General features: G+C 50.8%; 1 protein-coding gene and 1 long non-coding RNA gene across 4 annotated transcripts in view; both read left to right on the top strand.

The window, feature by feature from the left end:
• Window positions 1-23122, top strand: part of FAM168A (family with sequence similarity 168 member A) — a 152801-nt gene that overhangs the window by 124510 nt on the left and 5169 nt on the right. For 2 of the 3 annotated variants that reach the window (XM_035344164.1, XM_035344171.1), the window contains 2 exons: window positions 11271-11351; window positions 20287-20412. In XM_035344164.1, the coding sequence (XP_035200055.1) occupies window positions 11271-11351; window positions 20287-20412 (207 nt within the window). The remainder of the gene's footprint in view (window positions 1-11270; window positions 11352-20286; window positions 20413-23122) is intronic. The other variant, XM_035344181.1, reaches the window with a different exon arrangement.
• On the top strand, window positions 11360-13563 carry LOC118176957. The gene is made up of 2 exons (XR_004755607.1): window positions 11360-12920; window positions 13451-13563. It is a non-coding gene; the product is annotated as an uncharacterized LOC118176957 (long non-coding RNA).

Below are 23122 nucleotides of genomic sequence, written 5' to 3'. Positions count from 1 at the left end.
TGAGAGCAGAGGAGGGATGTCTCGGGGGGCAGCTCTCTGCATCCCCCCAGAAGGATGCTCTCCCCACCTCGGCGAGGGAAGGATCCCAAGGAGGATCCGCTGCTTAAAATTCACCTCTGCGGAGCCTTCTCAATGTCAGCCCTGCACCAAACCTCCACGTGCACGTGGAAAAGCAGAAGCGGAAAAATCACGTCCCCCTCTTTCCCTTTCTGATCTCCCCAGATCTCAGTTTACTGCATTTTTTTTCCCCTCTCAGCATCTGTCTGCCCTGTTGGTCTCCACACGGCTGCAAGCCACCACCTCCTGCCTATAAACCTCACTACAAGTGCAAGACAGAGGCTGGGAAACGGTGTCCCTGGCCTGGGACAGGGGATGGCACGAAGGGACAGAGTGGGATGCCTTAGGAAGGACAGATGGGCTCTTTCCCCCCAGACAAAGAAATACATATTCAGTATTGAGCATGTTAAGTGATTATTCCATTAAAGATACATGAATCGAGCTCGCCATCCCTGGACCACGTTGCATCTGTAAGGCAGCCAGAGCAAAAGGCTCCTTCTGCTGGTGATGTAAGCAGATTTGACTCTGAATACACACGGGAAGCCGAGTTTTTCAGAAAAAAAAGGCAACCCAGTCGCCTTTCTGACCATAACCTGAGTTTAATTTGTCAGGCTGGATTTGTTCAACTGCTGTCTCCGAAGCTCTGCTGTGGCAGCCCGTCACCTGCCATGCACTCACAATGACCTTCCAAATGTTACAGCGGCCCTGGAAAATGCTTTCCACAATATTCAGGAAAAGACAGATGAAGAAGCCTCTGGACAGGATGAAAAACGAGCTTCTTAGAGTCACTGTCAGCAGGAAGAGGAGCAGTTCCTCCCCCTCCGTCTTTAAATCTAAGATATTGGCTGAGTGAAGGGCCTGATGCAGTTGTTATGCTTCACCCTCATTACTCTGCAGAAAAGCAAACGTGCTTCTTCTTCAAAATAATGATTCTTTATAGCAGAGTAAGGAGGCAAGAAGTAGGCCAGCCTTGGGGCAGCGTGTGCCAGTGCCTCACAAACCCACGACAGATCTCCAAGCACCGCAGGAGGGAGGCTGCGTTTCCAAAGGGGTCAGCGAGGACCCTCGGCAAGGGTTTGCAAAGAAACCAAACGTTACGGAAGGAGGGGGAACGAACTACAAGAACTAGGAGGCATCCCATGAAGGAGCGTGACTGCAACAAGCCAGAGAGGCAGCTTCTTCAACAGCTAGTTGGGCTGCGCAGATCTAAGGCTGAAAGCTTACATAATTCAAGGGAAGACATGACAAGACCATGGAGAAAAATCCACTGAGAGAGAAATAAATAATAAATAATAACAAATAGATGCAGTGGAAACCGTAACTAGCACAGGAACTCCCCAAGCTGGCAAATGTGTGGAGTCGGGGAGTGCACTGGAGGGAATCGTAAGCATTTTATCTTTCTTAATCTCCTCCCCAGGCATCCTAGGCATAGTTTTGGCCACTGTCAAGGGCAGGATACTGGATGAGAGACACCTTTAGTTTCCTGTACAGCTGCTCATGTGTGTTGTGTCCCGAACTCTACAGCCTGTGCCTCAAATCAACTGAGTGGGAATTCGTTGTGCCTTAGGGGCACAACAAATCTTAGGGGGAATAGGAGGAATAGAAGGGCTGCGAAGCTGGGGAAGGGCCTGGGACACAAGGCCTGGGAGGAGCGGCTGAGGGAACTGGGGGGGTTGGGGCTGGAGAAGAGGAGGCTCAGGGCAGAGCTTATTGCTCTCTGCAACTGCCTGAGAGGAAGGGGGGGGAGCTGGGGGTCGGCCTCTTCTCACAGGTAACCAGTGATAGGAGCAGAGGGAATGGCCTCAAGTTGTGCCAGGGGAGGCTCAGGTTGGCAATGAGGAGACATTTCTGCTCAGCAAGAGCGGTCAGGCCTGGGGACGGGTTGCCCAGGGAGGTGGTGGAGTCCCCGTCCCTGGGGGTGTTCAAGGCAAGGTTGGACGTGGTGCTTGTGGACAGGGTTTGGTGGTGACATTGGTGGTAGGGGGTGGTTGGACCAGGTGATCCTGGAGGGCTTTATAACTTATATGAGTCCTTCCAGCCAGAAGTGTCCCTGGAGAACATCATTAGATAAGGGACAACCAACGCTGGCTCTCCTGACACGAGGCCTGGGCTGTAGGGCCTGCGACACGGCCATACGGGGTCAGTCGAAAGGGCTCTCGTCCAGCATCCTGCCCCTGACAGCGGCTATTACGGCTTGGGGCTTAAAAACCCACTGTAATGGCTTTGTTACGGAGGGCTTACGCTTTCTTTGGAGCAACATACATTCATATTATATCCTTAGTGGCTGTTCCTATCTTGCCTTGGATTAGTCAAACAGAGAATGAAGTAGATAATGGCAGGGAGCACTAATATTGCCTGACCTAAGCAGTTTTCTACAGCTTCTTTTCCACAGAGACTTGTCTACACACAGGGGGGCTGTGACACATATCTCTTGCCCAGGAGTTATAGTGATCGACAGTCTGTCAAGCTCTGTCGCTGTGCTTTATTTATAGGATGTGACTTAAATACTCAAACTTTCTTGCTAATATTTTCGGACAGTTGCTGCCGGTTTTCAGGATGAGTTTTCCTCATGCAAATGCTTCCTGAACCCAGGCGGCTGCAGTGAGGCCTTGGGAGGTTTCTGGTTGTTGCTTTATCTTTTGGTCATGGGTTGGATGCAAAACCGAGGGGAACGGTCATAAAAAGAAAATATTTTCAAATATGTTTTTATTAAAAAGAAAATATTTTTATGATCATGTTTTATGGTCATAAAAAGAAAATATTTTTGCTGGATTGGTATAGTTTTTCCTTTTTTTTGTTTGTTTGTTTTGCGTGGGGGGGTCAGGTTTATACTGCAGGCTGCAGAAGTACGCTTGTGCTACCCGTGATGCCTGCAGAATCCCTCCTCTGGTGGCCTCCAAGTGCTGTGCTTACTGCGTAAGACAAAATCCTTCAGAGAACTTGCACCCAGGTCACCACCACCCTTTGGGTCACGCTGTTAGACAAACTGTGTAATAAAAAACCTGGGGCTGGGCGAGTGGCTCCGCGGGGGCAAGCAGCAGCACCCAGGGATGCCCCCAGCATCAGCCACGCTGTGGGGCTGTGATTTCTCCTTCGAAGGCTCCAGCTTCTTCCAAGAACCTTCTGCCCGTGGCTCCCCCCCATTGCCGCCTCTCTGCCGGTGACAGGGACGTGGCTGTCCTGCAGCTCGTCACCAGGTCCCCCATTAGTGTGAAAGCACAACACGAACGCACAAGGGCAACCCTTGAGCAGCGGTTACAATAAATTACCCCACTTAAAAGTAGCATTTAATTAAAGTCCTTTAATTTTCATAGGATCAGATGGCATCACTGACAGCCTCAGCAGTAACCAGGATGCAGTGCCGTTCTCCAGCTCTGCGATAATTCATCCCTTACAGAATTTCACACGGTTTGTGACCACTGGTCTGTACTGGTAGCAGTGTTTAAAAACAGGAACCACCACCAGAAATCATGCCAGTGCCTTGACAGTCCCCATGACGAGTGGCTCTGCGTGGCCATGGGCAGCGAGCAAGAAATAAGTGATGCTTATATTAAAAAAAAAAAAGGATGTATCAGCTGAAAATAGAACAAAAAAAAAGGTCTGCAGGAAAGTGAGCAGGTTGTCTTTTTTTAAAACGGTTGCCATGCCTGGCAAATGTATGTTCGTTTGACTGCTCTGCTCCTGGTCTGATGAGGCTTGAAACAGTAATAAGGGGGTGGCACTTTTTCACGGGAATGAATGTATTTATTATCCTCAGAGATTTGAGAAATGCTGGATTCTCAACCATCCATTAACTTGCTCTTCAGAACGGTTCCACCCTTGCTTTCAGCTTTTCCTCTATTTTTACAGCCAGTTAGCACGAGTGGGCTGGAGTAGCTCCGCGGCAGGGCTCTGAGTGATGGGGCAGCGGGAGAAACGGGGGATGCTGTGCGAAACCTGGCCCCAGCTCTGCCGTGATGCTCATCCTTCACCGTGCCCGACATTTGGGTAGAGCTTGCCCCAGAAACTCAAGCAATCGCTCTGTTCCTGTGGGCTTAGAAGAGAGATGGTTGTGCCGTCCTGATTGTGTGCCGTCAAAAGGGATGTCCCCTAGATTCATGTCATTTAATATGTTAGGTGTGAAAGAGAGTGGAAACCATTTTAGTGAGGCTTCAGCTCTGCCCCAAGGAGGTGTGGACTGCGTCTGGACTTAGCTTTGATTTGGAAAACCCTTTAAATCATGGAATGTACATTTTGAGTTTTAGTACAGCAGATTTGCCTTTCAAAATGCAAGAGGCCAAACTGAGCTTGGGGGTAAGTGAAATCTAATGGGTGAGACACGTCTTGATGTTTTAGTGTTGAGCTTGACCCGTGTTCCAGCTGAAGGATGGTAACATCTTTTAAAATGCGCTGCCAGTCTCACGCGCAGCCATTTGGTCATCTCTGTAGCATCCTAAGAGCCCCGAGCCACTTGTGACAAAGGGCTCTGCCAGGAAATCGGGGACTGAGCTGTGCCAGGGCTGCTGCACACCTGGTGCCTTAGGTGGGATAGATCCGCAGCAATCATCCCTGTGTTTCAAATGGTTCCCATCAAGCAGGGGAACCGTGTAAGAAGCAGGTGCTGCTCGGAAATCACCTCCCTGCCTGCCGTTGCCCCAGGGACATCGCAGCCCGGCACGAGCTCCGCGGAGAGGAACGGCGTCCTTCCAGGCATGGGGAAGCTCACGGAACGGGAGAACAAAGTTTGTTTAAATCTCTGCTGCCAAAACGCCGTAGCTCTTCATCTCTAGAGGCTTGGTTTCCATCACAGAATTAGTTCCCAGATGTCCTTACTGGATATTTTCTCCCAATCATTGCGTAATTGGGCGCATTCTTTCTGCTGTCATTGCTACCGGCAATCAGCGCTCAAGAGCGTCGCTGCAAGTCTGCCGGAGGATTTGGCGGAGCTGCGTCGGGAAGCTGCCGTGGTGTCTGCTTTCTAATTTCTCGACTCCGTGGTAATTTCTCAAGTACCAAATTTACATGTTCATCGCGCAAAACACGGCTTCTTGCGGGGATAAGCTCCCCGTCAGGCTGAAGAGAATGGATTTACAGCAGCGTGAAGACGTGAAGCCGCTCATGTTGCCACAGAAGGCTACTCGTATATAATATTTCTGAAGAATTTCTGAGGTCTAGGCCATAAAGAACGAGACACGATGGGTGGACTTAAAATATCAAAGAATATTTTACAGGTGGAAATATTTTGCCTTAATACGGCTGACCCGAAGAGGTGGTCATAAAGACAAAATGTTCCCGGACCTATTGCAGTTTAAACACAATCACTCAGCGGGAACAAATTGGCAGAAGGTGTTTAGGGTTTTAAAAGGGAGAGGTAAAATAACGGCCCCTGAATTTATCCGTCTCGGAACAGCGAATTACACATTACAGACGGTTTTGCGTGGCTGCCTGGGTTTTTAGTCCCTGGAACGTTGGTCATTAATCGGCTCCTGAGATAGCGCGGCGAGTGTCTGAACGGCAGCACGCCGGGGTCCTTGGTGACGGTGTTTCGACGGGTCGAAGCGTGGTTTTATACAGCGCCTCGTCCTGCGCCCAGATAAGGGGCTTTGTTATCTGTCCCTGTAAAAATCCTGGCGATACAGCTGCCATTAGGAGCGTATGGCTGCCCGAGGATCGCTTGGAAGGAGAGCGAAGGGGAATATTTTGTCTTGTAAATTAATTCGGGCTGCTTGTAGCAATTTAAGCCATAATCAGATAATGGCCAACAGGATCTATTCTCGAGAAATTAAACAGCACGTTTTGGAAATCAGCATTGTAAGTGACAATTAATTCAGCCGGAAGGCTGAACGAAACAAGGACCTGGTTCTCCGGGCTCCCTAGCTGAAGAGAAGCAAGCTACATTGCCTTTCTTTTCCAAGAGCACGCGAGTACCTCTTGTGGAGACCTGGCACTAGTATGGCTGGTAGGTTATTTGGGTGCTCCCTTCGGTTTGGCTTCTGATCCGCGGCTGCACGCTGCGTGGTGCTGAGGTGGATGCACCGCATGGGTGCTGCTGGAAGATGCCAAACCCTGGCCTCATAGACGAGCTTTGGGCTGCTCAAAACCACCCAGGTCCAGTTAAAAAGGACTTTGGTACGAGGCAGCCAGAGCTGCTCAGCGTAACAGGCTCTGATCATGTTAGTGGTTCCTTTTTTAATTAGCCCGAAGTGTTTGGTCTGCTCCAGCTTTTAACGTCTATGGCAGCTGAGCTTGCCCCGACCTTTGGTTGCATTGTTCTCATATGAATTAATAATATAATTGTTTTAATATTCATTAATATGCAACATTCTCCAGTATTTTGAGCGCGTTGCGTGATTTTCCTCCTGTAACTTGTGTGTCCTCATCAAGGCTCGACGGAGCCACCAGGGGTGGGACCAGCGGGACGCCGGGGTCCCGTCCACCCTCACGCACAGGTGACATGGTTAGAAGCGTCAGTGAGATGTCACTTGGTAGGGGCGAGGGGAAATGTGGCCCAAAGTGGCCAAATCCCTGCTTGATGCCACCTGAAGCCTGCAGAGGCAGCCTCGCAGCCCGGCCGAGGTGCTGGTTAACCTCAGGAGGAGCGCCTCCGTTAAACGACCTCATCCCAAGCACGGTGCCCACTGCCTGTAGCTCTTTAATCCTTCCCATCCTTTCCTCCTTCGCCTGCTGCCATCCCTTCTCTCTCCTCTCCTCTCTCCCCATCAACCCGTCCCTTTGGCCGTACCGCCGTGCGCTACTGACGTGCGCAACTGCATCGGTCGCGGGGGAACCGCTGCCAGCAGGGGATAAACCATCCCAGAAGGCTGCCAGGATGGAAAGAGTTGTCCTAAAACCCCCTCCAGACACGTCTGGGAGCGTGCAGAAGTGGCCTGCGGTGAGCTCCGGTTGCAAGCACATCTGTCTTGTAATACAGCGAAATACAGAGCTGGAAATAAATACAGGCGAACCGCTTTGCTAGGGCTGTTCTCAGTGCAATCACAAAGGGGCCTGGGCTAAACAAAGCTGTTGCTTAAAAACATTTGCAGGTTCTGCGAGTCACGCTCTTCTAATTTATTCCCTGAACTCCTTTCCGAGCACGTCTCCTGAAGGTGTGCGCCTTAAATAGGGGGATAGCTCGGGCTTGCAGCCTCAAAGCCATGAATCAAAAGCGGCGTTGCACCGAGGAGGACAGAGCAGAGCTGGAAAGAACTTACAGAAACATTTAGAAATGCATGAAAAATTAAAGGCGGCTTTAAAAAAAAAAAACACGTTCTTGTTGCAGCCCTTCGCTCTGCACAGCCGGTTATTGCATCGTAATTTTTACACTAGTTCAGCCGGTGCCGCTCAGCGCCGTAGTGCTGCGTGTTCTCCTCGGGGAGAACATCAAATGAGCGCTGGGTTCCCTGCTCCTATTGATTGTGGAGATGATATTAAATTAAAATAAAGCAAGGAAACAACTTTTGATTTCTTCTTTGAGGAAGCTAATAAATCCTGTTCAATATGTTTTCGTCCAGTTTTCTTCGCTTCTGCATCGCTTCTGCAACCCAAGCCCCAGCAGAGCCGGGGTCCCATCACGTGCAGATCTGTACCGGCACGAAACAAAGGATATTTTCTGTCCTTGACCTTTCCATATCCCCCCCCCGCAGCCTCCAGCAGGAATCCCGTGAAGATCATCGACACCAAGCCAGCGGTTTCCCCCTCTGTGCTTCTGATTTTGCAGATTGAAGGTGACGAGACGAGGCAGACGTGGCAGGGTCACCAGCAGGGACAGGGGCTTAGGATGGCTGCGGGGGAATCAGAGCAGGATGCGGCCACTTCGGCATCGCCACCGCTCCCGAGCCCCGGTCACTGGGGCCGGGCTTCGTCGTGGGAGCTGCAGCTGTGGCTTTCCTGAGGATGTTGGCTTGTGGGCGCTTTGGGGATGAAGAGGAGCCAACAAACGTAAATCGTGACGGCTCGAAAAGCAGTGGGCAAATACGGGATAAAAATGTCCCGTGTATTTTTAAACCTAGCGATTTTGGAGCGCCGGGGGCTCGCAAGCACGCTTCCTCTCGCCCAAATTGCCACAGCTGTGCTACTTTCTTACATTTCGGTATGTCCAAAAAAAGGAGCAAATCACGCTCATTTCCCTACCCTCATTATGGAAAGGAGAGGTGTTCTGCTGGAGGTGAGCACGTGGCAAAGGTCTTGGGGTCAGGGTGGAAGGCAGAGCAGAGCTGAGCCTGCTGCAGCTTTTCACGTCTGAACCTCCTGAAGCTCCCGCGGCAGAAATGGCATTTATCTGCGACGAAATCATTCTGAAAATGCCCATAACTTTCTTTCCAAACAACGAAAAGAAGCAAGAGGCAGCCCTGCTGAGCAGAAGTTAAACCCCAAAGAGAGGAAGGAGACGTGTAAATGCACGGTTGTCTCCGTCTGCCCGAAATAACCACGCGGTCTTTGAATAATTGGCTGTATGGAAAAGATTACCCAAAGCCACGGCTTTCCTGTGCAGGCCCCTCCCCAGGCCCCCGCAGGAACGTGGTCTGATTTATTTCAGGCTGGTTTTGCACGTAGGAACCTACTGCTGAACGTGTTGGTTCGTGGGTTCCTCCTGTGCGATTCGGGACCTGTTTTGGGGGTAAACTGTCAAGAAAAGGGTGAAGGGATTGGTGCCCCGTGCAGCCATTGCTCATCATCCACGTACCATCCACAAACTACGAGTGAGGCACTTCTGAGATGCGTGGAGAGGCAAAACCCAGTGGTCGGGGTCTTCAGCAGCCGCCGGGACGTGGGGCTGGGCGAGCGGCTCCGCGGGGCCCTGCTGGGGCAGGGGGCGAGCAGCGGCACCCAGGGGTGCCCCCAGCCCCAGCCAGGCTGTGGGGCTGCGAATGGCTGTTGTGGAGGAATGCAGTTGGGGGGGAATAATATGGAAAACAGGCCTTGTCAGGAGGCAAAGAAGGACTGCTGAGGTCGGGCTGGCCACGGGAGGACCCTGGAGCGGTGAGCGCAACGCAGAAAGCAGTGGTTATCCTCCAAGGAAGCAGAGGGCAGGCAGGGATATTTCTGATTTAATATCTTCATTAATGCTCAGCTTGCAATCACTGGGTCTGCAAATAACTTTCCGAGGAGCTTCCTGATTGCTAAAAGGCTATATATTCCCGGGTACGTTGACGCCGTAGTTTCATGTAGTCTAAAAAAAAATGTAATCTGTTGCACTGCTGCTTATCCAGCATTAACCACAGCAATTTTTAATTAACCTGATTTAGAAGCCAAATATATCACTGATGAAAATGAGAGGGTAGAACACACAGTCATTTATTCCAGTACAGTGGTCATGATTGTTGAATTAGGTTTATTTAAACCAACTTCAAAATTTTGCTGCAGTAGTCGGCTGCGTGCCGGGTGCCGGGTTTTGGAAACCTGCGCCTGGTCGCGTAACGGCGTGCTGGGGGCACGGTGGGGGGAGAGATTGCAGCGTATCTGTCTTATTGTTGGGGAAGAGGGAGGAAAGATCCTTTCTGGCTCGTATTTAATAAAGCAAAAAAGGTGGGGTGTGAATTGCTTGCTAATTACTGCTTCCCAGTCTTTGCTGGCAACCAGCAGCCAGTGGAAGGACGTTGGAGGTTCATGTTGTCTGCTGTTGAACCTGTGCTGGCTTGGGAATGGAATAAAATAGAAGAGAAGGGAAAAAAAGAAGAGAAAAAAAGGGAAAAGGAAGGGAAGGGAAGGGAAGGGAAGGGAAGGGAAGGGAAGGGAAGGGAGAAAGAAGAGAAGAGAAGAGAAGAGAGAAGAGAAGAGAAGAGAAGAGAAGAGAAGAGAAGAGAAGAGAAGAGAAGAGAAGAGAAGAGAAGAGAAGAGAAGAGAAGAGAAGAGAAGAGAAGAGAAGAGAAGAGAAGAGAAGAGAACATGACACAAAGGCGAACTCTCCAGCAGGGCCAGGAGATACCCGTGTCCTGTTGGGTCTGTTTGAGGGACTTATGCACATAGGAAGGGATGGAGCTATTTGAGTGGTGCCATTTTCGGTCTGTAAAACTTCCAGCAAGGGAAAGTAGTGCAATGAATGAGAGCCAAGTTGAGCAGACTGAGGGGCAGAGGTTGTCCTCTGTGGGTTTTGTGGAAGAGAACTTCTGATGAATGAGTTCATCACTCCCAACACTCTGTGTGGGCGCGTGTTGGGACTGTTCTGTTTTTGCTTTATTATGCCAGTTGTCTTTGACAGCATTGGGTGCAGTCCTCTCCATAAAGTCTTATTTTCCCTTGGCTTTGCCGATTTGGCCAATTCTGCCTGCTTCCTCCGGTGCAGCGTGCCCGCACTGTGCGGTGGTTTCCTACCCACCTGGGATTCCAGCTGCCCAAGCCCGCACGTAGCCGCCTGATTTCCCCTGAACTCCCTATGACCGATCCGACTGAAGATGATGGGAACTGAAGGTGCTCTGTAACCTTCCCCAAAGTGCCCATTAAAACCTCTCGGTGGCTTCAAAGGGTACGCGCTGCCGTGCGTGTTCCTTCCAGGTGGCTTGGCAGGTAATCGGCTCCCTCCCCAGGATGGCAGCTGTGCAGTGAGGAGTGAAGATGAGGGCTGGCATGTTTTCATGCAACGTCCTTACCTCCCCTTTAGCAAGAAGCTCTGCCTAATGGAAGCCCCGAGCGCTCGGGTGGGTGCTGAGCTCTGCTGTCTGCATACAAAGTGCTCTCTGATCTCTGTGGAGAGCGCTTGGCAGTCTGTGGCACCGGGCTGCGGAGGAGTTACAGAATCATTTCCCAGTTTAGGTTTGCTTTTAACACCAGGAATTATTCACTTCCTGCCCTTTAGGGTTAGCTAAACCTGCGACGCCAAGGTTAAAGTCATGGTACGTGACACGTCGAGCTACTATGGCCACAAGCAGCCAAGGCATAAACCTTTCAGCTACAGCTGTGCCTCTGGTTTTTGTAGCTGAAGTCTGCATTCGGTGTGTGTGTTTTCTTGGTAGCTTTCTTCAGAGCACGTTGGACGTGCCCATGACCTGCTTTCTGATTATCGTCCTCGTTTTCTAGGGAAATGAAGGTTATATGTTGATGATGTCATGTGGAGCACATTCATCATCCTTCCTACACCGTGACCGATGGAGAGCACAACTGTGCTTCACCCCTCACCTGTGCCGATGGGCTGTTTGCTCACACGGACTGTTTATTCCTTTCCAGGGACGCTCTCCTCTCCTCTCTTGCTGCTGTTGTTGCCCAAAGCGTAATTCATTTCTCTCTTTCTCTCGTTGCAGGTTACCCCACGGGATATCCCACCGCGGCCCCAGCCTACAACCCCAACATGTACCCAACCAGCAGCCCCGGCTACGCCCCAGGTAAAACCACCTCGTGCATGGAGATGACCCTTTAAAGCCCACCGGAGGATTTACCTTCGACTGCTCCACGTACAAACCCCAACAGCTTCTGCGTGCTTGTTTCCAGGGAAGGGGGCTGTGTTGAGCTCTTCCCGTACTATCTCTGCCATTCATTTCACGCCGTACCTTGGGAATACTTCTCCGCGTTGCAAAGTGCTTTTGAGCCATGAATTGTATCTTCCTACTAATCCCAGGAATTTTACAGTGGCTCTGATATCTGCACGCCGACAGCTCTTAATATTTCTTGAATATACCATGTGTTATCTCCCTGAGATTGCCTTCCCCGTCTTATCATTCTCTCCTTTCACGTTACGGATGTAGAAATGTCAGCAGCCGTGTCCCGTTCCGTGCCCTCATCTCCCATGTCTTCGTGTCCTTTCCCCTCCCTGCTGCTCCACATCTCTCTGCGAAACCTTACATGCAGGTACAAATTCTGGTCCCATCCTTGCACCCAGGCTGTGCCCTGCTGCTCCTCTCATGGAAAAGGGGCTTCCCCTCATTTCCACGAAGCCATTTCTTCTAGGAATTCCTCCGTCATCCCCTTTATTTTTTTTACCAAAGCTCACGACAAGATCTGCATTTGAGCCCAAACACAGAAATCTTTACACGAGTCTTTCTTTGGAGTTGAAGACTTCTCTTAGGCCCCCATTCAGGAAATAATTTAGCTGAAGTCAAGCCTACGTTTAAGTGTCCCAGCTCTTTGGAAGGACCAAGCAGCTGCCGTCGTGTTGCTGAGTTTTTGGAGCATGGTTAAATTCCCTGCTTTCAGCAAAATTATCCGGGGGCGGGAGCCTCTTCACGTGGCACAGGATGACAGAAACCCAAGGGCTAAGGGGCAGTTCCAAGCTGTAGCTGGTTTGTGGCTGTATCCAGAGCAAATTAAGTGAAGTGCAGTGTAAGAGAAGGAAATTTCCTATTTAATAGCAGCCTCGAGATCAGAACGTTGTTTATTAGCTGTGTTTTTTTTAAGCTGCGGTGCATTATCAGAGCGTTTTCTTCAAAGGATGCGGTCGCACAGGTCAAATCCAAGCTTTTGCAGTGATCTGCAAAAGCATTTCTGAAATCAGGACTGGGCCTTTTCCCATGGTTTTTATGAAAAAGGTCTGAAAAAAAAAATAAGTCTTTCTCACCCATCTCCACGCAGACTTCGGAGATGAAGAATAATGCCTCGTCTTCGGGGTTGACTCCGTAACTCCTTGGCTGTCCGAGCTGTTTATTCCGAGCACGTTGCCTCGAAAGAGCTGAGGGATTTTGACTCTGCAGCCTTTCCACGGAGTGCTCAGTAATCGCTGGAGTGAAATGGATGCTCGTGAAACCAGCTCACAGCAGGACTTGGTGGCAGTCCCGCTCAACCCTTCCTCCTCTCCAGCGCCAAGTTTTCGGGCTCTCGGCTGTCATCGGATCGGTGGATTCCCAGGCTCAGGCACTTTCCAGGGCTGATGAAGCAGGAATGAGGGGTTTCTTGCCAAAAAAAAACTTCTGGTGCTGTCTTCTGCACATCGCTGAAGGCCTGGTTTTGAATTTGCTGCTGTTTTGCAGGGTTATTAAATGAAGGCTGTAAGGGATCTGCCGTGTTTCCGTGGTTTTCACGTGCCTCCAGGACAGCCTTTGGGTGCGTTCCTTCCCCCTGCAAATCTTGGTGTGTAACACGGAGCAAATAAGGTCACCAAAGCCTTTGTTCCCCAAGATGTGTGCAGGCCACCCTCAAATTCAAAGGGCGTAATACTGAAAGAAGGAAGCGAGAAGAGCTCCGCAGCGTAAAAAAACGCAAGTTTATAGGGCCAAAAACCCACAAGTTTATCTGGCAACGTCCTCCGTGCTCCGGAAGGGATGTAAGCACATATTGCCCCTGCCATTATAGAAACACGAGAGGGTGGGAAGCAGCAGAGGGGTTTCTGCAGGCACCTCGTGCAGGCGGCAGCTCGAGGGGATGGCCAAGGGGCACCCGAGTGAGGCAGCACCGAAGGCAGGAGGGGTTCCCGGGTGCTTCGTGGACATCCCTGACACCCGCTTTGGGAGGCTGGAGCTCCCATCAGAAAACACGTGGGCACAAAGCCCAGAAATGGCACAAAACAGCTTTCTTCGCAAAAACTTGTTGAAATCCCCACGTTCCCCTGGAAAGTTTCCATTTCAGCTCGGTTTAATTTTCCCAATTTAAAAAAAAAAAAAAAAAGGCCACTAGGAAATTTTGGACTGTTTTGAACAGCTGCAGCCATTGCCACGTTAGGGAAGATGCAGCTGCCTTTAGCTGGATAAACATCAGGTCTCTACCAGAGGTGGCCCAGATCCTTCTGTCATCGGTGAAGACGAAGAGAAGCCTCCCGGGGGGCATTTAGGCCGTCAGTTTGGGGACAGACTCCCAGGGGCGTCTGTCTGTCCTACAGGGAGAGCTTCAGATGAATCCTGCCTGGGGCATCCTTCGTGTTCATGAGAAACAGGAACCCAAAGGGGTTTGGAGAAGCACTCTCAGATAATAACGCTGATACAGTGAAGGTAGAGAAGGGGACATCAAGGGTGATGTTTTATGGGATGGCTTTTTAGTCGCTAAATAGCAGGAACGGACTGAGAAGTCCGTGTGGGTAATTAATGCCACCCAGCAGAACGAGCATCGCACTATTTCCACAAGGACAAGGAAACCAAGAGCAGATCCAAGGTTAGGGGCTCTGTCAGTGCCCGGATTTTTATGGACTGACAGGTTTTGTCTCTTGATCAGCACGTCGGGGCCGCTCTGGGTCCGAGCAGCCCATTTTTCATTTCCCAGAGCGGGGACAGGTTGCTACCTGGATGCGTGAGGATGCTTGGCTTCCACCTTGCAGAGCGTGATGGGGACGGGAGGAAAGCCGAGGAGGGTTGGGTTTGTAGTCCTTGGTTTGTCCTCCCCGAGCATCCTCTGCTGCCCCACCAGACCCACACCGGTCTCTCCTCCCCCCAAATGGGCAGATCAGCCTTCAGAAGTCCCCTTGCCATTGTTCACCGTGGAATAATCTGCCCGGAACCTCGTTAGCCCGCGGCTTTCACAAGCACAAAACCACGAAGACTGATTTTTCCTACCTTTGTGCTGGCGGCTGGGGCTGTGGGTGTTCTCCCTTTCATTAAAGATACTTAACCTCCCCTTGCTTTGATTCTGAATGTATTTTATCACTACAATACTTTGCAGCAGGCAGTTCTGCAGATTAATTAAGGCTTGAGTTACCGATTTTTTATTAATTTTTTTTAAGAGATGCAAATAATTGTCTGTTGCCTTAGATTTGCATGATGTGAAAGGGGAAGCGAAAGCCCTGGTCAATCTTCTTTGTGCCACTCAGCCTTTTGTTCACTTCTCGACTCTCCCGTCTGAAGTGCTCTCCTAATCTTTGCCGACTTTCTTTCTCGAAAAAAAAAAAATCCTCTGATCATTTCTGTCACCCCTCGCCGGATCTTTTTGTTCCGCGGCTTAATGCTCAATCAGGAGCGCATTCACAGCCATCTCGACATTTGCATTTCACTTCTCTGTTTATGATTCTTAAAAATACTCTTAATAATTTCCAGATTAGAAAGATCCTAGAGTCCAGCGAGCGGACGGGCCATTTTCCAGCGAGGACAAAAACCTTCCAGCGCCTCGCCGCGCGCCGTCAGAACGGGGCTAAGCACCGCGTTAGCAAGGAAATGGCGCGGATTAAAACCGGCGCTGCTCAGCCCAGCTCCTCTGGCTCAGAAATGTCCGTCCTCCCTCATAAACAACCTCAAAATTGAAATATTTCAGTGGCGTGGCAGTGGGGGGTCACGGGATTTTGAGATTGATCTCGTAGGAGGCACGGTTCAGAGCCCTTGGCTTGGTGGTGTGCACCCGGGATGAAGGATGGTCTCCGCAGAGCGGCAGCTCGGAGGCTCGGGGTGCTCGGAGCAGGCCAGCAAGTGGGGAAAAGACATCCCCAATCCCACGAGGGAGGACCCTGTCTTTCAACATAATCATTTGAGGCAGAGAAACGTCTGCAGTCATGGCTTGGGACCCTTCTGAAACATAGAGGCTTGCATATCCCACGCCAGCAGCTCCCGAAAGCAAGCACAGGCCCCGCTCAGCACCTTCCATCACCTTCCCAGGTCAGCAGTCTACGGACAGCAAACCTAAAGGAGAAAATTAACCATTTTTGAGCAAAATAAGCTCTACAAAATATCCCATCGGCGTGTACGTGTGACGGCGTGGGCGGCGTTCTCGACTGCGTTAAATGGAATTGAGTTAAAGCAACCGTGTGGTTCGGTGGCTGAGCTGAACCCAGCTGCCTGTGTCAGTACCAGGGGTGGTTCCTCAAATTGAATCAGCCGCTGTCACCCAGGAGGCTGGAAATGTGAGAAATTAGTGAGATTTCTCTCACAGAAATAACCCGGCTGCGGAAAAGAACGTGCTGCCAGGGTCCGTGCTGTCCATCAAACACCCTCGGATTTGGAAAGAATCAATTTTATTTTTAAAATCTGCGTTTTTTGGAAACGGCAAACCAATTCCAAATACTTTTTAAAGCATTTTTAGGCGTTGAGCCTTTAGCTGCCTCGCTGCAGAAAGCAATGTTGTGTGTTCCTAGCAGAACCGCTGCTCCCCAGCACACCCCAGCCGCCAACGAGGCGCTGCTGTTCCAGGCCTCCCGGGCTGGGTGGTGGCTGTGCGAGCTGGCAGAAATCCCTTGGGATCATTAAAAGAGCAATCACAAAACTGAGTTTCATCTGCTCGGATATCTGATACTCTTTATGGAGGTTAGCCGTGCAAACGTGCCCCTTAATGCTACTTGGGATATAGGTTGGAAAGGGCGGGGAGAGCATCCTTGGCTTGGGGCTTCTGAATTTACTGGGTTATCGTTGACAGAGGTCCACAGAAATGCTGGGATCCACATCAAACAATTCAGCACCCCAGATGTTTAATTCCCTCGGATGGAAGTGCACTGAGACCAGGAGAGGGACTTGGGGAGGTCTGGAGACCGCTCGGCCCCTCCAGGTCCAACAACAGCAGGGACAGGAGAGGAGATTGGTAACTGGAACTCGGAGTCAGGTCTCTAGTGGATAATTGCTAACGTTTGAGTGAATTGTTTACCACCAAAGGAATGATAAGTTTTTCACCAGTTTGTTTTAAAGCAGTCCTTTCCAAGGAGCAGATGCAGACAGCGACTGCATTGCTTGCAAAGCTCAGCAAAAGGAGCCCCAGTCAAGCAAGGGAATGAATTTCTTGTCATCGTGGCTCATTGAAACGACACGGTTCTACTTTCTGCCTTGCTGCATGATTTTTCTTTTCCATTTTTCAATCTTTATTAGAGGGAGAGACACGAGGAGGGTCACAAGATCCCCGCAAAACACCGGCATTGCAAACTCCGGTGCTTGCAGCAAGCCTGGCTATTTAGGGCAGCATTACTGCAAAAATCCCTTTCTAGTATGGAAAAACGAGCACCTAAAATTACTCTACTGCAGAGACACAAGGCAGGTTTTTTTAAAAAAGATAATGTATGTCTTCATTAAGCCGGGTGTCGGTTCCCTCCTAGGCATTCTGCCTTCCTGAGCTGCTTGTTTTGTTTTAGCTTCCTTCATTAACGTGCGCTTTTTATTTTCCTGAAAGTAGGGCATGCACTTTTCGTGTGGAGACTGGCTCATGCTTTAACCGTACCTATTAATAATGCAGCAGGGAATAATGCTTCGTGTCCATTACCGCGGTGCCCTCCCTGAGCAGAGCAGCCATTTCTCACGTCAGCCCGGGAAATCGCGGCTCTGCGTGGCTGCCGTCGGTACGTTGGGGCACAGGATGGAGGCTGCGGGCTCTCCGTTCCCCCGTTCCTGCTTCTGGATGGAATGCTTCCCCGGAGGAAGCATTGCTCCACAGGGGCAAACTGTAGGCATCCTTTTTCTCCACCTAAGTGCTCTAACCACCCTCTGGAGACGCCCGTCCTCTCCCCGCCGACTATTTGGGGCCATCAGTAGGTCCCCTAAGGTGGGCGTCTGGGGTCTGGCAGCACAAGCATCCCGTAGAGCTTTGCAGGGCTTTCCAAGAACAAATGCTCCAACCATTTCGAGGCACTCAGGCACACAGCAACGGGACCGCCTGGGGAATTAAGCTCATTGCAGGCTTTATACAATGCTCAAGGCTGTATCCGTCACAAATAAGGGAGGGAAGCAAGAGGTATATACTGTACATACCACATCGTCTGCTTGGTCCTTTCCTTGCAATTCTGCACTCATTTAATACACATAATTTTCTTCAGGCACATCTGGTTCATATTTTTTTCTATTTTCCACTTAAAACATGCCCTGAACATTGCCAACAAAGCTCCTCGCAGGGAGGAGGCCAGCCCCAGCACGGCAGAGCCCCATGCTCAGCTCGCATCGCTTGCCCTGCTCCCACCAAGAGGTTTGCCAGCAGATAACGAAAAAAAGCTCTTTATTTTGTGATGAATAGCGTGGGCAAGAGTCTAAAGCCAATCCAGACTGGCAGGAGGAGACAGACCTCAAATGATGTCAGATAGTCATGGTTGGATCGTAACCTCCACGAGCTGTAGCTCCTGCGCAGGACCAGGAGATATTATTGTGCCGAGATGCCTCCGTAGCTCACTTTTTGTGGAGTTTTAAGTGATGGATTCTCCAAGGATCGGTGATTTAGTGTAAAGGACAGGCTCCTAGCCGCATCGGGCCCAAATTGCCGTGACCGTGATGTGGGTCTGATGTGGCGAGGAGAAATCGCTGAGGAAGGCTCCGTGTAACATCGGAGTAAATCATCTCATCGGTTTCGGAGATTAAAACCTTTGTGAAGCCGGGCAGCAAAAATGAATCTGGTCTTGAATAAAAGCATGAGGAAAAGAAAGTTCCTCAGCACTGGTGGCGTGGCATTCAGGGCTGTGGTGCTGAAGATAGAGCAGTTGGAAAGCTGCAATTATTTGCAAGCCTTTGCAAGGGGCCACGGGCTCAGAGTGTGGCCAGTCCTGGACTGGAGGAGAAATCATGCCCTGAATCTCTCTCTTCCCAGAGCCTCCTGCTTTCCTGAGGAGGAAGGTAAGGAGGGAGGAGCACGTTACCACATCTCCATCAGATGGGGGAGGATAAGGACCCCCCTCCTCCTTCAGGCCACGGTGTCCATCTCCTCTTTCTCCCCCGGATAGCTTTGTCTGAGCTTGGCTGGTTCTGCTGTCACAATTCCCTACCTATGAAACCACAAAATCACACCTCCATTGCCCAAAGTTCCTTTTTAATTTTTTTTTCCCTCTCCACAAGGCTCTTGACCCAGAACCCCTTTACTGGGGAGCTCCGGGAGCACTCGTTAGTGGACAACCAGCCCTAATCAGCTGCTTTGTGTCCATAAAATCAAGCACCAAAGTACCCCAGGGCTTCATCTTGCCTTGGCTCCCTTGGGTCCCAGTCCACTCAGCGCACACACAAAGGGAGCAGAGCCAGCTTTGCGCTCTGGAGACTTTGGGGAATTCAGTAATTTGGTGTTGGGCAAGCGTGTCAACAGCCGAGCTTCCGATTTCGCCAAAATCACCTTTAAAGAAGACAAACTGGAGATCTTGTTTGATTCTAGCAGCTGCCTCGTTTTGTCTTCTTCACCCTCATCGGCTTCCCGGCACAGCCTAATCACGGAGCTGCTCACCGAGGATCGATCGGTCCTCGCCTGTGCTGCTTTCCTCAGCAGCTGGGTGTGCAAAATACGTACCGAAAACAGAAAACCTAGAGCTTATTTCTTTTATAATGACTGGATCGACTTGTTAAGGGGCCGAGCAGTGAGCTGTGAGGAGCAGCCCTTCCGGGTGGTCGAACAAAGGCTGGGCCTACCTGAGGGCCTCACACCCTGTTGAAAGGAAATAGGAATTAAACGCCCTGCAAGGAGAGCTGATGCCACAATTTGAGACTAGTAAGAACAAAACAGTGATGACAGCTCCACGGTTTCAGAAATAAATGAGGAAAAGACCTGGAAAGCTCTGGGAAGGATGAATTCAAGGTTTTCTGTTGGTGGTCTGCCTTCTTCATAGACGTGCTCCAGGCAGCCCTGAGCACAAGGGCAGTCCTTAGGTAGGCATTGGCAATGTTTGGCTGTAGGATAAAGGCATATCGTTGCACCAAGGAAGGCGTGGGTTGGACATAAGGAGGAATTTCTTCATGAAGAGGGTCAAGTAGTGGACTGGGATGCCCATGGCAGTGGTGGAGTCTCCATCCCTGCAGGCCTTCAGGAGACGTGGCAGTGGGGAACGTGGTTTGGTGATGGGACTCGGTAGGTCAGGTTGATGGACTTGATGATCTTGAAGGTCTTTTCCAGCTTAAATGATTCTGTGATTCCATGATCATATGAATGTGCATTATGGTGGTTAAGCGCAAGACATTTTCCTCTTTCAGAGAATTAAAACCCCACAAAATAATTGAATTCTGGTGCCACCTTCTCCAATCCCGTAACGTTTGCCTTGAGATTTCTCCTGGCTTGTCTTACTTGGCTCCCTTAGCACTTTCCACTAAGCAGGACGACCTTCCCGATGCTGCCTCATGTTGCAGGTTGCCTTGTTTCAGAGCCGCCTCAATCCTGTAGGGTCAGGGTGTCTCTGTAAGCACCTGCTGGCTGGAAGTCACAATTTAATATAGGCTTACGGTGCAAAACGAGTGTTAGTATGCTACTCTGAAACCCCCCCTGTCCCCAGGAATGTCCTCAAAGCCACCCATGCTGGCCGTGTCCCCCATGTAGACCATCCGGGGTGGTTTGCTGCACTGCGCAGTGCCAAGCGTCCCTCCGTGGGGTTCTGGGGGACACAAGGAACCCCATTAGGAAATTCCTAAACGTGCTGGTTCTTAAAAGGGGAAAATGAGGAGGAAAAGGGAGGAGGGCAGCCAAGTGGTTCAGCTGTGACACAAATGTGGGTTGTTGTGCCTTCAGTACTCTAATATTTCTTTTCTTTCTCTGCTCAAGCTACACTTCTGATGAAGCAAGCCTGGCCACAGACCTCCTCGTCCTGTGCCACGGAGGGCACCTTCCACCTCCCAGTGGACACTGGGACCGAGAACAGAACTTATCAGGCTTCTTCTGCAGCATTCAGTAAATAAACCTTTCCTTCGGGGGTTTTACGTGGTTGTTCTGTGCCCGTTTGCCTCCCCTCCTTCCTTGTGCCTCGGGGGGGTTGTTTGGGACGGGCTCTTCAGCCTGTGTGCAACCGAGGGAATAACTCTGTGCATGCCCGTGTCCTGCCCTGAGTGCTGAGCCCTGGTGGAGGGATGGGTGCTGCAGGTCCCTGGAGTCCTGAGGATGGAATCATTGCTCTGCTGCTACGGTGCCCTTCTGGGCTGAGGCTTCACAGAGCTCTGGATTTCTGTGTGTCCCCGCTCCTTGCTGTTTGCACTTAAAAACAGGAAGGAGTGTGAAAAGAAGAGCCCTGACCCTTCTTGTGCTCCTTAGGTGGAGGAAAAGATCTGTGGATAAGGGTGAAGGTCTCTCTTTTGGCTGTTTGCTCCACAGGAGCAGCCCGAGGTACTGCACCTGTAGCAGCGATTCTCCTGCAGAGCATTTGGGCACATCCTGGTCGTTTTCAGACAAGCCCTCTCGTTATTTTTAGCAGAATTCCTCGTGTAGCAAAACCAAGGGGAGAGTATTTCCTACGCCTTTAAACAGCGAGAGAGAGAACTCCAAAATAACGCGTGGTTTTCCAGGAAGCCCGGTGAAATTCCCACCTCTTAAATCAAACTGCCAGAGCGGAGGTGGGAGGAGAGGGAGTTGGTTACAGATCACGGGAGGCGTAAATCTCATCCGTACGGGGCCGAGCCGTGCCTCTGGCAGAGGCATCACACTAAAGGCACGGATAGCACGGGGAATGCTGCAGGCATGAGGCAAGACCACGCAGAGGGGCAAACTTGAGGCAAGGAAAAGATGTAAAAGATACCACTGGTGCTTCTAAACACCCCTGGGGCTTGGAGAAACTCCCAGGCTTATTTGGAGGAAAAAATAAGGTCTGTTAAATGACTCGGTAAGGTTGGGAACACTGCAACCCATCCCACGTGGGCTGAGGCATCCCTGGCTGGGGGTCTGCTCCAGGCTGCTTTTGGCCACTAAATTAAATCAATGAATTAAGTTTAGGGGAAGAGCTCTGGCTTCTTTTTGATGACAAGGATTGTTAAAGTTTTAAAAGCATTGGGAAGGCTTTCTCTTGGAAAAGGGAGGTCCCTGCTGTTCTTTGGAGGAGAGGCTGCGGGTCTGACATGGGACATGGACTCTGTCTAATTAACAGGGATTCGGGGAGAAGTCACTCGTCGCTGCGTGCCAGCATCTTCTCCCCACGGGACCCATTTTTTTTTTTAGCAACGCCTGGGGTTCTCCTCCAGGATCGAGGCAGGAGATGCAGGGGAAGAAACGGGGCTCCTACCCCTGGTGCTGGGATGATGCTGAGGGCTATGGGATCTGCTCCTCGTGCACTGTCGGTCTTGGCACCATCCTGGCCTTGGCATGCTTTGGCCACTCGCACGCCGGGGGCTGTTCTTCGGGCTTAGAGCCACGATCGGCTTTGCTGGAGGCACAATAAATAGTGCAGGATCTGTAAAATCGGGAGCAGTTCAGATCAGGCACCCTGAATTAGTTCAATCCCCCCTCGCCCAGGTTTTCTCCAAACCACCTTCCCCAGGCTCTTGCTGAGAACTTTCTCGTGAGCATCAGCAAAGTGCCCGAGCTGAACCAAGGAGAGCCACGGGGAAGCCTTGGATTCTCCCAGGGTGAGCAGTGCCCACGAATATGCACTGGAGCCACTTGCTGAACACGGATAAACACGGATTGATGAACAGGAGCTGCTCGGTACCTGCAGAAGGGGTCCCAAGGGCTGGAACGGGCTCCGAACCTGCAGTCAAAGCCTGGCTTAGGGGCTGGACGCATGCCTCCATCCTGGCTGTGAGTATCCACCTTTTCCTGCTCAGCAGTACGTTTCAAAAGCTTCTCTTCGTCAGAGAAAGAGCCAGGCTGGATGGAGGAGGGTGGCAGAGGCAGGACCCGACCCCAGGAGCAAGGTGGAGACCACACAACCACAGGGGAGCTCGCGGGCACGAAGCCATCGTGTCACCTCCAGCCGGTTGCAAGCGCCCGCCCATTGCATTTGGGTTTTATTTTCCTGCACCTGCAGGACGACAGCGCTGCAAGATTCAGCTCTGGCCAGCGTATGTGGGGAGTACGAGGGCAATCTCTGCTCCTAGGCAAACCCCGAAAAGATCGAGGCTGTTTTATGGGGGCACACAGGTCCCGAGCCCCAGATCTCGCTGCATGGGCACCTGACGCAAGAACGCAGCTGCTGAAAACACCAAAATACCTTTGGATTTCCTGGCAGCCCATCTTGATGCTCTTCGTGCAGAACATAGAGAAACTGGCGATACAAAATTCAGCGCAGAGCCTTTCTGATTTATTATTTTTTCTTGCTCTGCCCCCGCAAGCCGTGGAGGTAATACGGGGAAAAAAAAGAATTCTCTGTGCCATTCAGCGCACTTCTGCCTCGCGGGATCAGTAAGGGTGAGATTCCTGGAGTGGCACGAGGGATTTAATCAGCAATTTTAATAGAAGCTGCAGCGTAAACGCTCGCTCTTGCCTTCAAAATCCCAGCCCGCTGCTGAACCACGGGGCGGCGGTGGCACAGGCCAGGCGAACTTTCTAACCCTAATAAGGTGTTAGGTAGCCGTAATTAGGCTTTACAATTAGCTGTCAGACATGCTTTTCGGAGGGTGGCATAAATCATCGCTTGCCATAAAAATATTAAAAAAAAAAAAAAAAAAAAAAAAAA

This window comes from Oxyura jamaicensis, chromosome 1 (genome assembly GCF_011077185.1).
Source record: "Oxyura jamaicensis isolate SHBP4307 breed ruddy duck chromosome 1, BPBGC_Ojam_1.0, whole genome shotgun sequence".
Taxonomy (NCBI): Eukaryota; Metazoa; Chordata; class Aves; order Anseriformes; family Anatidae; genus Oxyura; species Oxyura jamaicensis.
This window is presented reverse-complemented; position numbering and strand designations above follow the sequence as displayed.